The 21725-nt window shown below is 43.5% G+C and overlaps 1 protein-coding gene across 1 annotated transcript in view; it reads left to right on the forward strand.

Annotated features, from left to right (window-relative positions):
* The window catches only part of LOC124616283, a 137982-nt gene that overhangs the window by 74864 nt on the left and 41393 nt on the right, over positions 1-21725 (forward strand). Inside the window, exon 4 of the mRNA XM_047144586.1 lies at positions 16867-17175. Coding sequence (XP_047000542.1) covers positions 16867-17175 — 309 coding nt within the window. The remainder of the gene's footprint in view (positions 1-16866; positions 17176-21725) is intronic.

Below are 21725 nucleotides of genomic sequence, written 5' to 3' on the forward strand. Positions count from 1 at the left end.
CATGGATGTGTGTGATGTCCTTAGGTTAGTTCGGTACAAGTAGTTCTAAGTCTAGGGGACTGCTGACCACGTATGTTAAGTCGCATAGTTATCAGAGTCATTTGAACCATTTGGTAGTTGACACTTCACGCGTTATACCTAGTTTCCTTCACCGCACGCCCAAACCGCTCGCCGTTGCCAAATTGCCGCAACAACTGTTCACTTCCAATTTCTTGCCTGCCATTCCTTCATGGCGTGCTTCGATTCCAAATCATGGGTTGATTGATTTGGGGGAAGGGGATCAAACAGCGAGGTCATCGGTCCCACCGGATTAGGGAAGGATGGGGAATGAAGTCGGCTGTGCCCTTTCAAAGGAACTGTTATGCATGAGGCGGAACTATGGGGCTAATGGAAAAAGGGTGACCCGGCTGAGTCACGCAATTTGACTCTTAGTCTTATCACGAGTTGTGGTCATTAATTGCACACGTTGATCACGTAGGATGGCGTGAGGATCAATGAACTATACTTGACGGAATGTATCTGGAACATCTTAGGTGATTAGAAAGTAATAGACAGGAATACAATTAAATACTTAGCTTTAATTCAGCATCAGAGGCGAACGTCGATCTTGACTTGGTACAATAATATTTACAAGTGCAGTTATAGACTGAACTGCGATTGCTTCTTTACAGTTCTGATTGCTTCACTGATGTAGATCAATTGTCAATGCATAAACTGTATGTGCCACCTGGCTAGGTCGTAGCTACTAACTTAGCTGAAGGCTATGCTAACTAGCGTCTCTGCAAATAAGATATCTGAAGCTATGACAAGTAAACCATTCCTATTAAAGTCGCCTGTAGAGCTGGCCAGTGCGCTAGCTTGTCGCGTAAGACCAGCCGAGTGGCGGCGCTCGGTCTGCTAGCGTCGACAGTGGCGACTCGCGGGTCCGAGGTGTACTGACAGACCGCCGATTTGAAGCCTACAACCCAGCAAGTGTGGTGCCTTGCGGTGACACCACAGGAACTATCACGGCATTTGCCCAAAGCGATTTAGGGAAATCACGGAAAACCTAAATCAGGATGCCCGGAGGCGGAATTGAACCGTCGTCCTCCCGAATGCGGGTCCAATGTACTAGCCACTGCGCCACGTCGCTTGGTCCGAATCATGGGTCTGGTACTTTTATTTCGTATTTCATCACGCATAAAAACCACAGCAAAAACACACACAGACACACACACACACACAGCAACACAATGCTGCTAATGAATGACACACGTTTCATACACAGCACTAACCTAACAGTACTGGGTATTTCCACACAAGATTCGATTCAGCGTCATATATACTGTTATCATAATTACAGAGATCGACCTGCAATAGGTAAGCTTCGACCAACATTCCATGAAGCCGAATGTTGAAGACTGCAATTCATTATTGCAACAGTCACAACAGTCATACAGTGTTGTTACGTAGTGCAGTACTTAGTGTATAATCCTGTCGGGTAGAAGACCGTAGGTTCGAATCTCGTCAAATGTATGGTATTTTTTAAAGTTCTAAATATATTCAAAAAAGTTTATTATTTTTGTTCGGTTAATTGATTTAAATGTAATTCTTCTGATTTTTAATTCTTTACCACGTCATTTTCATAATCGTTTTGACCTTATTTGCTCTTACTTTTCTTCCTATCACTCTTTTTTCGTTCGGAATGTGCCTGTAGTCTGCCTATAGTCTGCAACCAAGTGACGATGAGGACTGCTCATCGGGTTGGTAACGTGGCAGCTACCGTAGCCAGTGTGAGGATAGTTTCAGGTAACCAATGATAGTAAAAATTAGCTTGCTTTTAAGGTTGAAATTTATTTTCAATTTTTTTTAATTTTTTTTAGTTTGCTCGTTAAGGTTAGCTTTAATCGCCGTAACATAGCGATCGCGAATTTTTTCTGCCGCAGATTGTTGAGCGCCGTTTCTTCGGATATATTGCACGTCACGAGGTTGTGGTTACCTCAGGACATGAGTTTAAATTCATGTCTGGAAAACGCGTTCAGTCATTAGGCACTTAAATTCAGGTGTTGACAAAACATTTCGCGTTTCCGATACACCTCGCAGTGGCCAGTTCCAACATGGCTCCGCGTTACACATTAACAGTATTTGTGAAGCGACCCGCCGTGTTAGTGTGTCGCCTATAATCGAGATGTAGCCCACAGCCAAAGTGGCAACGCTGTAGCGGCAAGTTACAGGCGTCAGCTATCAAGTAATTTTAATCGGATTACAGTGTCCTTGCAATTGATTGTTATTCAATCTGAGACAAAATTAAAGGAATGTGGTATTGTCGCCAGTATGAAGATTGTGGTCACGATATGTGTGAAATGGGTACAAGTTTTTCGCCATACACGTGTTCGACGGGTCAAAAAATGGCTCTGAGCACTATGGGACTCAACATCTTAGGTCATAAGTCCCCTAGAACTTAGAACTACTTAAACCTAACTAACCTAAGGACATCACACACACCCATGCCCGAGGCAGGATTCGAACCTGCGACCGTAGCAGTCCCGCGGTTCCGGACTGCAGCGCCAGAACCGCTAGACCACCGCGGCCGGCGTGCTCGATGGACCACGATAAAATTACTGTCGGAAGTAGCCGTGTGCTGGTGGCAGGGCTACGCTGCAGCACTTCTACAATATGTCGCTGTTCCTGCACTCGTTGTTGAACTATATGTTCAGAAGCAAAATGGGAACTTGGAAGAATACCTGTCTTACACGATGTTCTTAAAACTGTGATAAACGCTCCGGGATCAGGAATTCGAAATGTCGGAAAGCGCCGATGGCATTTTTCTGCAGCAGCTGCATATCTGCATTTTCTTCATTAGTGTAGATGTATGACACGTGTACAGACATATCATAGCTAATCTATGCTTGTCTCTGATACATTGTCAATCCGTCGCACAACTTCCAACTTCATTCACGACACACCATCGACAACTGACGCGTTCAGCGAGGCAGTTTAATGGCAGAAGGACATCCTGAGCAAAGAGGTAGAAAGCAACGAGGCACAGAAACAAAAATACGTCAAATGCTTTGCACGTCAGAAATCATATGGAATAAGACATGAGTCCATATGGACTTTCTTACTTCAAATGAGCGTTCCTGTCAAATACCTGAATATAGTAACCATTTTGTTCCAATAAGTAACTATGAACATTACAAGAACATGCATACAAATCGCTGGGTACGTGTCAGCATACCGACATTATTTTTGCCACTGAAACAAGCTCATTTGCATTGTTGCTTTACTGAACTGAAAGTGTCTTATCAGTCGGATAAGGAGGAGTAACTGTTCGTTATACGGAAAGTGTCCTTAACAGTGAAGGTCAGAACATCGGAAGATTCATAGAGGCCCAAAAAATCTGAGGGTGGCTTTAACATAAGCCGAAACCGTTCATAATAAATAAATGTTATTGTGATCTCGACTGTTGTTTTAACCAATATACCGAAATATTTATCATTCCTCCTGGGACACCCTGTATGTGACTTCGAACTCACATTCTGATCATCAAGAACACCCAGAAATTTTGAACATTCGGTTTTAGATATTCACTTTTCTGTATGGTCTGTTGCTATTGAACGTGATTTATCCTGCCTTGTGTGGAACAGAATCACCTGTGTTTTATTCTAAATTAAGTGATAGATGATTTACACCGATAGTCGATCAACAAGTTTTCTGAGAATCTTTTTGTCCCAACTGTTATTGCACCTTTATACGGCTTCGCGCATCATCAGCTTAGGTCTACTCTATCAGCAAGAGCAACATCTATACAGACGTTGAACCCTGAGCAGCAGTTTGCAACTGTTCATAAAAAGATTAATTACGAAAACTGTGTGAGCATTCTATCATGACTCGCGTTTTCCTACGAGTTAAATGTGAAGCGATCGATTTACTCATTGTTCCTTGAAAGCTGTAAACGCACTTTCTCCCGAAGAATGTGATTTTCACGATAGAAAACTCTTGTATCATAAAAAAATCTCAGTAGATGATATAATTCGAACATTTCATTACATGGTCGGTGAAACGGTAGACGGCATATTCAGTGGACAAGCCCTTCGGCAATCCTGCCGTGGAATCCTAATTGTGACTGATTCAGACTGTCATTTCCTCAGATATGCTCAATCTTTCTTAAGTACATTATCTTTTCCAAATCTTTTTGGAAGGACGCAATAACGTAACTGGCCGATAGTTGCAGTAACTTCATTGTAAGGGTTATAAAAATCGTATAACGTACTTTCTATGGTGAGACGCCCTGTGAAATTATTGGATCACAGAGTTGATTATATTAGCTATATCAGTACAAGCATTTAATATTTTGCAGGGGGCTCAAATCCCCGTCCGGGGATTCGGGTTTGATTTTTCCGTGGTGTTACTGAATCACTTCAGGCAAATACCGGAATACTTTCTTTGAAAAGAACTTGTCTCATTTCCTCCCTCATCCTTGCTCCATCGGGGGCCGCCGCGTCTAAGAACCTGGTCATCGATGGTATGTCTAATTCTAATCTTCCTTCTAGTCAACACTCAAGAAATCAACGACTGAATTAAAATAATGCCACTCTTTCTTAAATGTGACCAATTTGAAAGAGGATCTAAAACTGTAGTCACAAGTGAAATCGAGAAAGTGCACTCCACATTACTGAGCAAACGGCTGTTAAAAGCATTTGAAACATTTGATACCAGAAGCATGTCGGATAAAAGATAACGTTACATTTTACATAAAAAACAGAGAAGTGCTAATAGGACTCGCGCACTGAGGTTCCGTACAAACTTTATTATCTATAGATAGTTCATCCATCCAAGAAATCGAGAATATCGACAATTTTTGCCTGTCATCGTTATCGATAATGCCAAGATATTCGACCTGGACATTCCAAGACTTTCGAGAATGACGAAAGAAACATGTCGCTTTAAGTAATCGAATGAAACAAGTTTACTAAACTTCCTGACAGATTAAAACTGTGTGCCGGACCGAGACTTGAATTCACGACCTTTGCCTTTTGCGAGCAAGTGCTCTACTATCTGAACTACCCAAGCACGACTCACATTCCGCCTTCACAGTTTCAATTCTGCCAGTATCTCGTCTCTTACCTTCCAAACTTCACATAAGCTCTTCTGCGAACTTTGGAGAACTAGCACTCCTGGAAGAAAGGATACTGGCAGAATTGAAGCTGCGAGGGTGGGTCTTATGTCATGCTTGGGTAGGGAAAAAAAAGTGGTAGAGCACTTGCACGCGAAAGACAAAGGTCCCGAGTTCGACAGTTTTTATCTGTCAGGAAGTTTCATAGTTTCTGGGAACAAGTTTACTTTTACCAGTCACTGTCTATTTATAGCCGCAACGCGTTTCGATGGTTTGTACCTCCATCATCAGGTGGACATTCAGGCCTTAGTACGACGTATATGTGTTGTGTTACGAGTTTGGGTTAATCTGTGGCAGTGTCCGGTGCAGAAACAAACGCGCTACTTCAGCACATGAAGCCGGTCGGTGTGGCCGTGCGGTTCTAGGCGCTTCAGTCTGGAGCCGCGTGACCGCTACGGTCGCAGGTTCGAATCCTTTCTCGGGCATGGATGTGTGTGATGTCCTTAGGTTAGTTAGGTTTAAGTAGTTCTAAGCTCTAGGGGACTGATGACCACATATCTTAAGTCCCATCGTGCTCAGAGCCATTTGAACCTTTTTTTTTTAGCACATGATACTCGGGAGGTTTTTGACCAAAAAATTAACGTATCTCTAAATCTGAGAATAAAACAACTAAAATAGAATATCTCCATTGGCACCAAGAACTGATAAACCCTGCAGTGCAGACGCCACCTGCCTTTATTGACGGCATCCTTACATCGGTCTCCAAGCCATCTGCAAGAAGGGGACTTGACCATTACGCTGCCAAACAGCGATTTCAAGATCCTTACGAGAATTCTGGCTGGCCAGATTTAGAGTATCCTCCACCAAGTCGTCCCTACAGACCAGACATGTCTTGGTGGTAACAGCATCATCCAGACAGCGCTCAGTGATTACCATGATATCATCACACTGACGGAAGTACGTCGTGTCAATGGACTTGGACCACACTTTCGATAGGGTGTGTCACTATCTTGAGAAGGTGCTGTGGCAGCTGACCTTCCGTCAGTCCTTCTTAAGCATCATCATGCGCCTTCTGTATGACTCGACTGCGCAGGTTATGGTCAAGATCACTACTGTCCACTCTTTGAGAAAATATTGCCCCTCGTCGATGGTTATGTATGCCATTGCCATGGAGCCTTTGTTATGCAGACTACTATGTTGGCTACAGGGACTTACAGTGAGAGACCATACCTTCGTCTGCCGTACGTAAGTGGACGATCTGGTGTTTTTAGTGCACTGGGCTAGATTTGGTCCCATACCCTCTCTGGAAGATAATAAATTGTTTGGGGGTTACTTTTATACCTGACAGTCGATGGATGGCACACCTTACCTTTACTCAACTCCTATATAAGGAATACGTATGGCTGTAGCAACTTGCCATAATCTTTGAACATGGTCCAGTAGGTTACTTATATTAACATCAACCTGGCATCCAGGATACCCCACCTGGTTATGCTCCTCAATATGCCAAAGACGGCAGCAAGCAGTTTACGGTCAGTCTTTGGTTACTTCGCCATTATGGGAATGATTATCAAAGTGCGATACGATACGCTCATCCTCCCTATCACAAAGGACGGTCTCGGACTGTCCATGTGCAGTTTATAACAGCTGCTTTGTATGTTTCACGATGATAAGATGCGGAATCATCGCCAGCACAACTTCACGAACCACCAATTGCAGGGGCACATATTTCAATGACACTTCTCACCTTAAGGAGTTTTTTGTAGACTTCAGTTATGTCAAGGCTAACCTACCTAGTGAGTGGCTGCAGAGGGCCCTTGATGTTTATTTATCCAATACCGGTGTGGTATGGTCTACCACAAATATATGAATCACCAGAGACTCAATTCCATATGGCTGTCAGAGTATCCGTTATGTCCCCAGTGGCATCTACCTCAGAGATGAACTCCACCTGCATTGTGGGTCTGCTGTGGAGGTGTGGAGGTTGATGAGACTGGCGTTAGCCCTCATTCAGTGAACGACCCTCCCTTTTATCCACCTGCTAAGGTGAATGCAGTGATATAGATCAAGGTTGACCCTACTGTATCTTTACTGGGATGGCGACAAACACTTTCTCGATTTCTGGACCTAGAACATCACTCGTTTGCGATGCTACCCACACTACCGCCAATACTTTGCTAATTATCTGGGTAGTGCCTTCCTGGACCTTCCCTGCAATTGGGGTGTGCTCGGTATGAGAAGCTAACCTTATGCATGTCAGTTTTACGTAATGGACCAAAACAAGTGGAGGGAGCATATGAACCCTTTCTTTGTAAAGATGTGCCCAGCCCTAATGGTGGGTTAGAAGGATCCATGGACTTGTTAATTAACAGTAGCAGCGGATGTAGTGTCTAATGGCGGTACCACCGGAAGGGCGGTCTTTATGTTCTATTTATACTTTAATATTTTTGTTGTTGTTGTTGTTGTTTTTGTTTAGTTAGTTTCAACTCTCGCCATTGCACTGCCACAATGCGCTGTGCGGCGGGAAGCCGTTATTTCCTTCCTACCTTTTTGCCGTTCCATTTCCTTTACGTTCCTTTCACACAGTCAAAAAGAATTCGTTCTCCTGCCAGATTTTCAAAGAGTGAAAATGAACTGGCGAATACTATGACAAACATTATTGTTGCTTTAATACGGCAGAGCACCAATGTACAATTACAGTTTAGGTAATATCGAAAACAAGTTCAATCCGAATTATTTAATACAGAAACAGTTCATAAATTAATATACATTAAAAAATGTAATGTTGCAGTTTAGGTCTAGCATTCATACATAAACAACTTTTTTAATGCTGCTGTTTTGAGCGTTAAATTTATATAACTATGTCTTGGTTGTTTACTGTTTTCGTGCGATACATCCTAGGATAGATTGTTTGCAGGTAGTTGAGGAGTACCCAGTTTCGTTTTCTGAGCAGAGAATTTCGTACATCCTCAGAATTATTTGGTTTATGTTTTTTCTGTTCCTAAACGATATGGACAGTTATGGCAAGTACCTGTCTTTCAGCAATGATCTCTTGCCTTTGGGTCGCGCCGTTACAGCATCCTTTGGGAGCTAGTCAGCATTCTGAATATCGGTTGTATCACTGTGGTTTTTAATGCAGGTCACTTTCGTTGTCTCAATGGCTTTTCTACATTATAAAAGCTTCTGTATTATTTTAATAACGACTAATTTTGTATTACTAGATATATTGTGCTCTCCTAACAAAAGTGTCCTCTATTATGCCAGACATTAATAATTCAGATGATAAAATAAAAGGAGTATGGGTGATTGTTGAAAGAGAAACAAGGAAATCTGTTAAGGAACGGATGGATTTAATTATTAAAGGGAAATAGCAAAATAATAAGTGACGGCAGTCAGGTAGCCAACATTCTTAATAATCACATCTTGGATGTAGCTCACAAGATTGGCTTGGGGAGTACAAGGACTAAGGCAACAGAATACAGTTGGTAAAGTGCTACAAATATACAGCCAAATCACAATTACTCCATGGTCTGGCTAAGTAATTAAGAATGTGAGTAACCTTCTCAAGAAAGAAAGATGCCACGACGTTGTTGATAACCGAAATCAGTTACTGAAGGAAAGTGAGCGTCATATATGCAGTGCATCATCAGAGCGAACATTTCGAGATAGGCTGAACTATGTTGTCATCAGACCACTTTCCAAGAAAGTTCCTAAGACAAATATTAATAATTGCAGACCAGTCTTGCTACTTACGTCTTTCTCAAAGGTACTGGAAAGGTTCCACTTGGAAGTACAATAACTCACCAACCTCAAAAGAAGATGCTTAGTAAGATTTTGAAAAGGTCTCTCCACATAACGTACTATTTTTCAGTTCCGATCAGATAATAATAAATTAAAATGACAAAATGGCAATCGGTATCTCAAAAAATGGTTCAAATGGCTCCGAGTACTATGTGACTTTACTTCTGAGGTCATCAGTCACTTAGAACTAATTAAACCTTACTAACCTAAGGACATCACACACATCCATGCCCGAGGCAGGATTCGAACCTGCGACCGTAGCGGACGCTCGGCTCCAGACTGTAGCGCCTAGAACCGCACGGCCACTCCGGCCGGCAATTGGTATCTCCTGTGAGTTGTCAAAAGTATGTTATTCAGCAATGGGGGGCTCAAATATTAAAGTATCAGTAACTTGCTGGTAAGTGGTTTTCATCTTATGGAGCTCAAGAGCTTCAGTGTCGTATTAAGAAACCGTTGGTGTCCACACAACCAAGAGATATACTGTATTCATTGTATAACCTGAATAATACGGGAGTAGCACAAGGATCAGTATCAGATCAACACTTTTTCTTCGGTATAAATGAGCTACTAGTGTATATTAAAAGAAGCTGAAGTATTTCTTTTTGCTGGTGATGCAAGTATTATAATGGATTCTAATGGAAAAACATCATTTGAAAAGCTAAACAAAAGTTTCTTGGAAAGTGTACCTGGTTCCCTTTAAATGAACTGCCGCTGAGCTTACAGAAATCTTAACAGCAACAGTTCCGTGCCGTAGCGTGCACGGCGAATACCGTGGCCGCTAGATGCACTATCGGCAGGGCATGCATGAGGAGAGCGGTAGTCGTGGTGGTTGCGATGATGATGATGTGATGATGTTTGGTTTGTGGGGCGCTCAACTGCGTGGTTATCAGCGCCCGTACAATTATCCAATCTTTGCTCAGTCCAATTTCGCCACTTTCCTGGATGATGATGATATGATGAGGACAACACAAACACCCAGTCATCTCGAGGCAGGTGAAAATCCCTGACCCCGCCGGGAATCGAACCCGGGACCCCGGGCTCGGGAAGCGAGAACGCTACCGCGAGACCACGAGCGGCGGACTTGTGGTGGTTGCGGGCAGACGCTGTAGGCGAAATGCCGAGCGCTAGAGGAGAAGTGGCATGCTAAACTGAAGCCTACGTCACATTTTTTGTAAATACTAAGGGGGGCCCGCCACACCCATACTTGCATGCTGACCATCCAAAAATATCTACTGTCACCTTTGCTTTGGTTGGCGCCTAGAATGAATTCCGCTGAAAATTCAATAAAAGTAGTTATCTATTTTAGCGTGGCTTGTTAACCATTTGTGACTTTCAGAAGCGTCTTGAGTGGCGAATTTTGCATAAAATACGCATTTCTCTTGTTGCCATGTTAAAATTTGCTTCTTTTGCCAAAATATAGCGCAGTTTCCACAATGTCACCTGATTAACGTTCTGTGAAGAAGCAATTTTGAGTGTTTTCTGAAACTGTGGTCTGTTAAGTGAGGAAATGAGGAAAGCTAAAGAAAACAGCTTATGAAAAAGCACAACCTTGATACAAAAACAAACTGTAATGTCTTCACTTACGCTATTCCAAAACCCACAACATTTCTCGTTTCAGTAGCTATTGATGGTCCTTAGAAACTGCATTCTTTCATCGAAAAAGTCTGTATTTAGTGGAGGTTTTGCATGCTAATCATGTGGTAAATAATCTCCTTTTGGTGTGCTATCATTTTCCAAAATCAAATTTTGATATCTCAAACCGCTTATCAAACATGAGGAATGTCCTATATATTTTCATTCTGGCTTTATCGTGGCGCGCGATCGCAGATGAGTGTGCTACAAGTACATCAGATCGATTTTCTCGAGATTAGTGACAGGTGCAGAATACCACCTAACTCTAAAGAAAAATGAGATATGTTAGATCAGTTTCATACACAGCAACACATTATGCAATATGCACCCAACGCAGAATCATAGCGAACCATATTTTCCATTGCAAACTTTTTTGAATCTCGCACGGTATCTCATCGAAATGCAGACATCACAATAACTATGATCCTTAACGAAGTGATGGGCACTTTATCATGGAGCTGACATACACTATGTGATCAAAAATATCCGGACACCTCGCTGAAAATGACTTACAAGTTCGTGCCGCCCTCCATTGCTAATGCAGGAATTCAATATGGTGTTGGCCCAACCTTGGCCTTGGTGACAGCTTCTACTATCGCAGGCATACGTTCAGTCAGGTGCTGGAAGGTTTCTTGCGGAATGGCAGTCCATTTTTCACAGAGTGCTGCACTGAGTTGGCCGGAATGGCCGAGCGGTTCTAGGCGCTTCAGTCTGGAACCGCGTGACCGCTACGGTCGCAGGTTCTAATCCTGCCTCGGGCATGGATGTGTGTGATGTTCTTAGGTTAGTTAGGTTTAAGTAGTTCTAAGTTCTAGGGGACTGATGACCTCAGCTATTATCGTATAATGCTCAGAGCCATTTGGACCATTTGCTGCACTGAGGAGAGGCATCGATGTCGGTCGGTGAGGTCTGGCACGAAGTCGGCGTTCCAAAACATCCCAGAGGTGTTCTATAGAATTCAGGTCAGCACTCTGTGCAGCCCAGTCCACTACAGGGATGTTATTGTCATGTAACCACTCCGCCACAGACCGTGCGTTATGAACAGGTGCTCAATCGTGTTGAAAGATGCAATCGCCATTCCCGAATTGCTCAATCTGTGATAGTGCCACACAAAACACCAAAGGATGCAAGCCCCCTCCACGAAAAACACGACCACACCATAACACCCACGTCTCCGAATTTTACTGTTGGCACTACACACGATGGCAGATGACGTTCACCGGGAATTCGCCATACCCACACCCTGCCATCGCATCGCCACGTTGTGTACCGTGATTCGTCACTCCACACAACGTTTTTTCACCGTTCAATCGTCCAATGTTTACGCTCCTTGTACCAAGCGAGGCGTTGTTTGGCATTTACCGGCGTGAAGTGTGGCTTTTGAGCAGCCGCTCGACCATGAAATCCAAGTTTTCTCACCTCCCGCCTGTCATAGTACTTGCAGTGGGTCCTGATGCAGTTTGGAATTCCTGTGTGGTGGTCGGATAAATGTCTGCCTATTACACATTACGACCCTCTTCAACTGTTGGCGGTCTCTGTCGGTCAACAGACGAGGTCGGCCTGCACGCTTTTGTGCTGTACGCGTCTCTTCACGTTTCCACTTCACTATCACATCGGAAACAAGGGACCTAAGGAAGGTTAGGAGTGTGGAAATCTCTCGTACAGCCGTATGACACAGGTGACACCCAATCACCTGACCACGTTCGAAGTCCGTAAGTTCCGCGGTGTGAACTGAAAGCATAGAATAACACACAGCCCAATGTCGTGTTGCTTGCAACAATAACACGATTTCTTTTTCACTGATTCAGAGCAAATAGGACAACAAACGTAATATGTACGCTTTAGCGTTCCTTGCATTTACTCACGTGGTTCCAATCATGGGCGTCTGCAGAAATTTATCCAGAGATGGAGAGAGGGGCCCGAGACTCTAAAATTGCCATTTTTTGTGCATACGAGTTGACCATTTTGGAGACGTGTCGTGACACAAGAAGTAAATTTTATATGTGACACATACAATCTTATATCTCAGGGAACTGACATGTATCCGCTCAATATTGGTTATAGATTCTCTGTATTCTGGTATCCAGGCCGAAGGGGAGGGAGCAGGCTAGGTGCCCCCTCTCCTCCGCTTCACTTTCTCTCCCCCCCCCCCCCCCCCCCCCCCCTCTTTAGCCTCGTGGCCGCCTATGAACTCTATCAAGTAGCGGAAAACTAGAAACAAGCGTTTCTGTGCAAGTAGAGATATGTCACAGTAAACTGTTGGTCAACGCCGTTAATTTCGAATCTCCCGATAATTTTGTTTCATACGTCCTCGTCTCTATCCCCTCTTTGCTTTTTCTAATTTTTTCACCTGTCACAAAACTGCCCCTCCCTCCCTCCCGGAAACGAGGCTCCTTACGCTACTCAAGAAGGTTTGAGTTAAAAATAAAAGAGATGCGTGCTACCCTGTGTTTCACGGGAGGAAAGCAATACATGTGCAAATTAACGGAAACTTTATACCTTATTGCGAGAGATCACAATTATTATCTGTAAAACATGCAAATAAGTAAAAAGTATTAGGTCGGTGCATAAGTCCGCAGCGTTTCTGTTTTGCATGTTCGTACACCGGTTGCTATGGGTTTATTTATCGACTGTCACGTTTTATTTGTAGCCCATTGTTGCTATCTGAGTTTACGTATTCCGACTTGGAGATAGTGAGTGGAGCTATGGTCGCTAGAAAATGGACTACCAAGTGGATGAATCGGAACATTTCCGACATATTCTCGGATTGAGTTCAGTAGCACGGTGACAGCAGCAAGGGCAGTCGGAAACATCTGCGCCGTGAATGGAAATAGTCCCACTGGACAGAGAACGGCAAGAAAATGGCTGTCTCCTTTAAGAAAGGTCGTTTTGATTTTAGTGAGCCTCCAAATTCAGGAAGATCTTCGGAGTTTGATGAAGCTCCTTTAAACGCAGTAATCCTCAGTAATCCACGTCACCGGCCGTTGTGGCCGAGCGGTTCTAGGCGCTTCAGTCCGGAACTGCGCTCCTGCTACGGTCGCAGGTTCGAATCCTCCCTCGGTCATGGGGGTGTGTGATGTCCTTAGGTTAGTTAGATTTAAGTAGTTCTAAGTCTAGAGGACTGATGACCTCAGATGTTAAGTCCCATAGTGCTTAGAGTCATTTGCATCAATTAATCCACATCAGTGTTCTGGAGAACTGGCAAATATGATAAACTGTGGTCATTCCAGCATCGTGCGACGTTTGCATTTAATGGGGAAGGTTCAAAAATCAAGTGATGTCCTTAGGTTAGTTAGATTTAAGTAGTTCTAAGTCTAGAGGACTGATGACCTCAGATGTTAAGTCCCATAGTGCTTAGAGTCATTTGCATCAATTAATCCACGTCAGTGTTCTGGAGAACTGGCAAATATGATAAACCGTGGTCATTCCAGCATCGTGCGACGTTTGCATTTAATGGGGAAGGTTCAAAAATCAAGTGTATGGGTACCGCACGCTCTAAACAAAAATCTCAAAAATATCTCGCATCAACGAAAGATAACGGTATGCATCTGGTGGAACAGCGACGGCGTGGTGTCCTACGATTTGCTTTCCCGAGGTGTAACCATTACTGCTGACATTTGGTATCAACAACTGAGACGTCTCGCAGACGTAATCCAAGAACAACGACCAAGAAGATTTCGTGAAGTGACGCCATTCCACGATATCGATCGCCAGCATTCTGCTAGATTGACAAAAAACACTATTCAGGAGTTGGGTTGGGAAGTCATTTCGCACCCGTCTTATTCACCTGATCCTGTGCCCACAGATTGTCACCTTTTCCACTTTTTATTGAACAACCTTGAAGGAACTTCCTTACCGGATGAAAATGCGCTTCGCACATGGCCCTACGAGTTCTTCGCCTCAAAGCCACGTGATTTCTACAATAGCCGTATCGAAAAGTTGGCAGACTGTTGTAAATAGTGAAGGAGAATATACATGGTGATTTTTCCACCGTGTTCAAAAGCTACGGATTGATCGATGAGAGGATCGGAACAAGAAAGATCTAATGAACGTATGTCCGACTTCTTCTTGTCTTCCCTTCTCATTGTCCCTTCTCACTGCACTCTGCAGAAGAATACACGAGAGAAAACACTGTAGTAACCTTTAATTTTGTCACATTTCCATTCCAAAGTATAAATTGTACTTTTCTTAGAGAATGCAAATTTCGCCATTGTGATTGTCCATTCGACGATTGTGAAGCACTTCCAATTGCTTTCCATTCTACTTCCTGGAAATTTCTCTCAATATCTCATTATATGCATCCTTTCATCTCCCACTATTGTCAATACATATCTTCGTTTCCTTGGCGTTTAAATTCATTTTTGCGGCTCTGTGCTATGCCTATCTAAAAGAACCATATCGCCTGTAAATCTCAAACCTCATAGCCTTCGGACACCAATTTTTATCTCTGTACTGATAGGTAAACAATACTCAGTCAAACAGGGTGATTTTTTACACCGCGTAGAAACTCTAGGGATTGATCGATGAGGACCGAAAAACCTCTGATGACTTATGTCCCGAAATGCACGCTTTCCATGCTAAAGACTATTCCATCATACTTTGTTAGAAAGACTGCGGTCTAATAGGCGCTGTACCATGCAGCCACAGTGACGGTATGCGTGGTTTCGTCCTAGAGGGTGGTACTGTTCCTCATACATCATGTCTTAGCGCCGTCTCCTGCCGTAATAATCGGTAATGTTGTGTCCAATTCACTTCTCTTCTCTTGCTGACTCACCTTGCAGTGGATGTGGTATAGCGTTGTGCACAATGATTCAGTATTCGAATCGAGAGTTTGCTGACATCTTGTTTACTTATGGTAAGGCAAATGGCAACGGGCGGCGGATAGCAAGATTGTATCAGGAGACCTGTCCCCGCCGACAACAACCTCAGAATTCAATGTTTGCAATAGTGGTTCGCCGTTTATCTGAGACAGGGTCGTTTCAGGAAGCAGGAAGTCGTCAAGGACGTACCCGAAATGTGAAGTCACCAGACTTGGAGGTAAATTTGATTAACACTGTGGATGGCGGGCGCCGTGTCAGTACCAGGCAGTTGACCCGCCAGAACAGCATAAGCCAGACGACCGTGTGGAACAGTCTCCACGACAATGGGTATTGCCCTTATCACTTAGAGCGTGCGCAGGGCTTACTAGCGACAGATTTTCCACACAGGGAGCAGTTTTGTCACTGGTTACTTCAATGGGAAACCACGATCCCGGGATTTGTGTCATCCATCCGATTCACAGATGAGACCACCTTTACGCAAAAGTGGTATCTTCAGTTTTCATAACAGTCATCGGTGGGATAGTATGCAGAACCCCCACGGTATGATGACAGCGAATCATCACCATCGATGCAGCCGGAATGTGTGAATCGGGATAATTGGCGACCGTATTTTGGGACCAGTCTTCCTTCCACGTCGCCTAACAGGCCGGAACTATCGACGTTTCTTGCGGATAAATTTGCCTGCCCCGCTGGAAGTTAGTGCCATTGATGATTCGAATGGTTATTTGGCTACTACATGATTCTGCTCCAGCCCACTTCGCCATTAACGTCCGGACTCATCTCAATCGTATCATCCCTGGTCGATGGATCGGACGAAGGGGTCCAATTGCTTGGCCTGCTCGTTTACCAGATCTCAATCCGTGCGATTTCTGGTTATGGTGCCCTCCCAAAAGTATAGTGTATGCAGAGCACATTCCTGATGTGGAGACACTGGAGCCGTGATTCATGCTGCCTTTGATACTGTTCGGATGCAGCCTGGCCGATGTGAAAGTGTGAGACAGAACATGCTACGGCGGGTTCATGTGTGCGTTGAGGCACATGTAAATCATTTTCAACACGTACTATAACTGTGGCTGCATGGTGCAGCGTGTATTAGACCGCAGTCTCTGTACCAAATTATGATAGAATGAATGGTCTCTAGCATGGATACAATACATTTCCGGACAGAAGTTTATTAGACCTTTTTTGTTCCGTATCCTCTCATCGATCAGTCCCTAGAGTTTGTACACGGTGGAAGAAATCACCCTGTATTACTGACTGCTAAAGGCTACGTTGTGTGTTTTGCTTAATAATCTTAAGGAAAAACGCAACGATCTTATGCACCCTCCCAGTAAGATGCAATACATCAGCTGAAGTGATTCCAAATGCTTCAGCACTTTGAAGGATAATATTTCTTTGCATTCTGACATGGGAAGTTTCACGATACGGCGTATAGTGTCCTATCCAGAACACAAGTATGTAGATGTGTGAAATGTGTGGGCGTATTGCACGTAATCATATTTTATGTCCGACTTGCAGGTATATCAGACTGCTGACTAACGTCCTCGACTGGCAGAAACAGCAACAGCTGCAACAACAGCAGCAGCCCCAAAAGTTCTTCCACAACAACAACCACAACAACAGCAGCAACGGGCTGCAACACCACATGCACAACGGGGGCAGGCATCGCGACGTGGGGGTGCAGCCGCTGGTGAAGCGGGAAGTGGGGACCGCAGCGAGTGTCCTCAAGAGGGAGCACAACCACGGCCACGGCACCAACGGCCTGCTCGTCCTCACCACGCCCGCCATCAAGGTCGAGAGGGACGAGGACGACGAGGATGACAACAGGTAACTATAAAAAATTGCGCACTCTTTCCAGTTTCCTTCATGGTGCTCAGCAGTCTTAAAGAGGCGTGAGACAGAAAGGTCAATGTGAACAGATTCCCACTTACGAGGTGAACATGGCAAGCATCAGCACCCCATTTGCCAGGAACCTTGCTCAGTGTAAGGGGAGTCAAACTAAGTGGAGATTTGCCTCGGCTAGGACTGTTGAAACACGTGAGGACTGCTGGAACACGCGAGGCAATACTGACCTTACGACTTATCTTAGACGAAAGATTAAAGAAAGGCAAACCTACGTTTCTAGCATTTGTAGACTTAGAGAAAGCTTTTGACAATGTTGACTGGAATACTCTTTCAAATTCTGAAGGTCGCAGGGGTAAAATACAGGGAGCGAAAGGCTATTTACAATTTGTACAGAAAGCGGATGGCAGTTATAAGAGTTGAGGGGCATGAAAGGGAAGCAGTGGTTGGGAAGGGAGTGAGACAGGATTGTAGCCTCTCCCCGATGTTATTCAATCTGTATATTGAGCAAGCAGTAAAGGAAACAAAAGAAAAATTAGGAGTAGGTATTAAAATCCATGGAGAAGAAATAAAAACTTTGAGGTTCGACGATGACATTGTAATTCTGTCAGAGACAGCAAGGGACTTGGAAGAGCAGTTGCACGGAATGGACAGTGTCTTGAAAGGAGGATTTAAGATGAACATCAACAAAAGCAAAACGAGGATAATGGAATGTAGTCGAATTAAGTCGGGTGATGCTGAGGGAATTAGATTAGGAAATGAGACACCTAAAGTAGTAAAGGAGTTTTGCTATTTGGGGAGCAAAATAACTGATGATGGTCGAAGTAGAGAGAATATAAAATGTAGACTGGCAATGGCAAGGAAAACGTTTCTGAAGAAGAGAAATTAGTTAACATCGAGTATAGACTTAAGTGTCAGGAAGTCTTTTCTGAAAGTATTTGGAGTGTAGCCATGTATGGAAGTGAAACATGGACGATAAATAGTTTGGACAAGAAGAGAATAGAAGCTTTCGCAATGTGGTGCTACAGAAGAATGCTGAAGATTAGATGGGTAGATCACATAACTAACGAGGAGGTATTGAATAGAATTGGGGAGAAGTTTGTGGCACAACTTGACAAGAAGAAGGGACCGGTTCGTAGGACATGTTCTGAGGCATCAAGGGATCACAAATTTAGCATTGGAGGGCAACGTGGAAGGTAAAAATCGTAGAGGGAGACATAGAGATGAATACACTAAGCAGATTCAGAAGGATGTAGGTAGTAGTAAGTACTGGGAGATGAAGAAGCTTGCACAGGATAGAGTAGCATGGAGAGCTGCATCAAACCAGTCTCAGGACTGAAGACAACAACAACAACAGGATAGAGTAGCATGGAGAGCTGCATCAAACCAGTCTCAGGACTGAAGACAACAACAACAATAGGACTGTTGATATTTTTAATAACATCGGGAACCCGGTATATCGATATTTAAAACGTATCATTATTGGCTCTCAATACATCGAAAAGTATCGATATGTCGACGGAACAAGTATTGAAGTAGCTGCCTATAAAAATATCAGCTGCACGTTGTAAATACATTGCTGGTTTTAGAGCTGTTTATTTTAGTACTGATTAATTAAAAGATATTCTGCACATCAACAAGCTAGCAGTCTGCCTATCCCCCTTAAAGCAACAATTGAAAGGCAAACGATGCACGTTCACAATTGGCGATAACTACTGTGCTAATAGTGGTAACTGCATGTAAGTGACACAATAAAAGGTGTCAGATGGGTCCGTCATTCGGTTTCGTCACATAACGAATTAGTCCGGAACACTTCATGCCGACTCCCCTGTTTTTTTTTTTTTTTTTGTTTTGTTTCTTTTTTTCATTTCTGCCAACGCCAGCGACCCAGCAGTTTTAGTGTTAAAATTGCGTGGTGAAGCTAAACGTTTCAGATACTGTCGGTATTTCTTCTACTACAATTTCGAAACAACAACTTCAAATATTTAACGAAAATTGTGAAAAAATAATACAAAATAAAAATACTTGATATTGCCATTTTGATATCGATATATGGGGAGACAAAATATCGCCGGTATATGTCTATACTTTCTGGATAAAGTATCAGTGTAGTAATATATCGATATTATATCAACGGCTGTAGCCTCGGCTTATCCACAGATATTCAACCGTTTCTGGAGAAACGATAGTCAAAGATTTCAAGGTATTTTAGAGACATTTTATGTGCCTTTTAGTGCGCGATCTAGTCAGACGACATGGTGGCTTAGTGGTTAGCGTCGCGGTCTTTTTAATTTTTCACCCCGTCTTCGAAACGCGATTATTGTTTTTATTTATTATGTTTAATGCTATAATTTATTGTTTTCACGTACCTACCCATGTCCGTAGAAGGTTACTACACGAATGTTTCTCATCAAATCAGGGGATGCAAGAGCGTTAAGGGCTAGATTAATTGTAAAATTACAACTGGATTGCACAGTAAATGCACACATTTATTATATACTACGAGGGTTGGAACTTAAATAGCGGTAACTATTTATTCACAACCGATAAAAAAGAGTTACATGTTTGCACCTGTTACTGTCCTTCAAAGTAGTCACCAGCGTTGTGTAAAACCCGTTGCCAGCGATGTGGAAGGCGTAGTATACCGTCTGCAGAGCCTGTTCTGTTGATGGTGCGAATGGAGCGGTCTACTGTCTGTCGAACATCTGGAACAGTACTGAAACAAATGCCACGAAGTGGTTTCTTCATCTTCGGAATCAAATCAAAGTCACAGGGACTTAGGTCCAGGGAGTATGGTCGATGCTACAGTACTTCCCAGTCCCATCGACCGAACGGAGCAGCCACAGCTTGCACTGTATGTACCCGAGCATTGTCGTGCAAAATGATGGCTTGGTTGCGCAGAAAGTGTCGCCAATACTTTCGCAAAGCTGGTCGCAGATGATGCTCCAAAAATGAACAGTAATACGACTTAAGTCCTTGTGACTTTGATTTGATTCCGAACATGAAGGAACCACCTCGTAGCACTCGCTTCAGAACTGTTCCAGAGATCCGACAGGCAGTAGACCGCTTCACTCGCACCGTCAACAGAACAGGCTCTACTAACGGTATACTACGCCGTCCACATCGCTGGCAACGGGTTCTACACAACGCTGGTGACTACTCTGAAGGATAGTAACAGGTGCAAACATGTAACTCTTTTGTATTGGTTGTGAATAAATAGTTGCCACTATTTAAGTTCCAACCCTCGTATATGTGTGTATGGTATGTTGAGGGGTTACAATCTTTTTTAAATTCTCATATTCTGCTATTTCATTCTCAAGTCAATTCTTATATTAATTCTTGTATTTTATTCATACGTTTATTCTTCAGGAAGATATGGTGCATTCCCTTGGATGGTACCGATCGTAGAAACATTCGAAACACTTATACTCCGAACACCAGAAGCACAGCGCGAAGACAGGTTTGCCACAGTGACATTTCTTCGTATGTGTCCCACTCTGGAAAGAAACACCGTCAACATTAGTGAAGATTTAGCGCGTTGGCAATCGTTTCGCGATGAACCAAGCATAAGGAATCCCTTTTCCGGAAACTGGCGCTTGCAACTGATTAAGAATCAAATGGCTCTGAGCACTATGGGACTTAAGATCTGTTGTCATCAGTCCCCTAGAACTTAGAACTACTTAAACCTAACTAACCTAAGGACATCACACACATCCATGCCCGAGGCAGGATTCGAACCTGCGACGGTAGCATTCGCGCGGTTCCAGTCTAAAGAGCCTATGAACCGCTCGGTCACCGCGGCCATCTATTAACAATCAAGATAAACTACAGTAATTTTACCGACGACAGTTTCATTTTTTTTTTTTTTAGTCATTCATCAGACGCACAATTAGTAGATGAATAAGGACAACGTTATATCGGTATTCACTGGAAAACATTTGCGTGGTAATCTTCTACCGGAAAAACAAAAGGTAGTGATTGGGTTTCGATCACGGGGCGCAAAATTGAAAACCCGCGACGCCGACCGCGGTCGCACCGGTTCGCCAGGAGATCTCGTGCGGTAAAAGACATATAAAGTGCATGGAAAATACCTCGAAAACTTTGACAGATGTTTTTTCAGAAACGGTCGACTATCTACTGATAAGTGGAGACATGCGTTCGTTTATTTCGACCACTCTTCTATTGAGCAGTTTATGGTACTTGCCGTGTTTTCCTCGTTAGTCACAATTAAAGCAACTTTTAATACATTGTGACATTTGAAAATGCTACGACACACCGGAAATGGACAACGGATGTCCCGCAGTAGTTTAATATTCGTCCCTCCCCCCTTTTTTTAACTCCTACCTTAGGCACGAAAATTGTGCCTCTTTGGACAGGTTTCTGTCATATGTGCTGATCAGCCAAAATACTACTGCCACTGCCCATCGCGAGACTAGATTGGCGCCTCGTGGCACTGCACTCTAGCGACTATACGTATCGTAAATAGCGAAATCCACCTACATAAATAATGAAAACAGGTTATATACCTGGAAGAG

The sequence above is a fragment of the Schistocerca americana genome, chromosome 5, assembly GCF_021461395.2.
Source record: "Schistocerca americana isolate TAMUIC-IGC-003095 chromosome 5, iqSchAmer2.1, whole genome shotgun sequence".
NCBI classification, from domain to species: domain Eukaryota; kingdom Metazoa; phylum Arthropoda; class Insecta; order Orthoptera; family Acrididae; genus Schistocerca; species Schistocerca americana.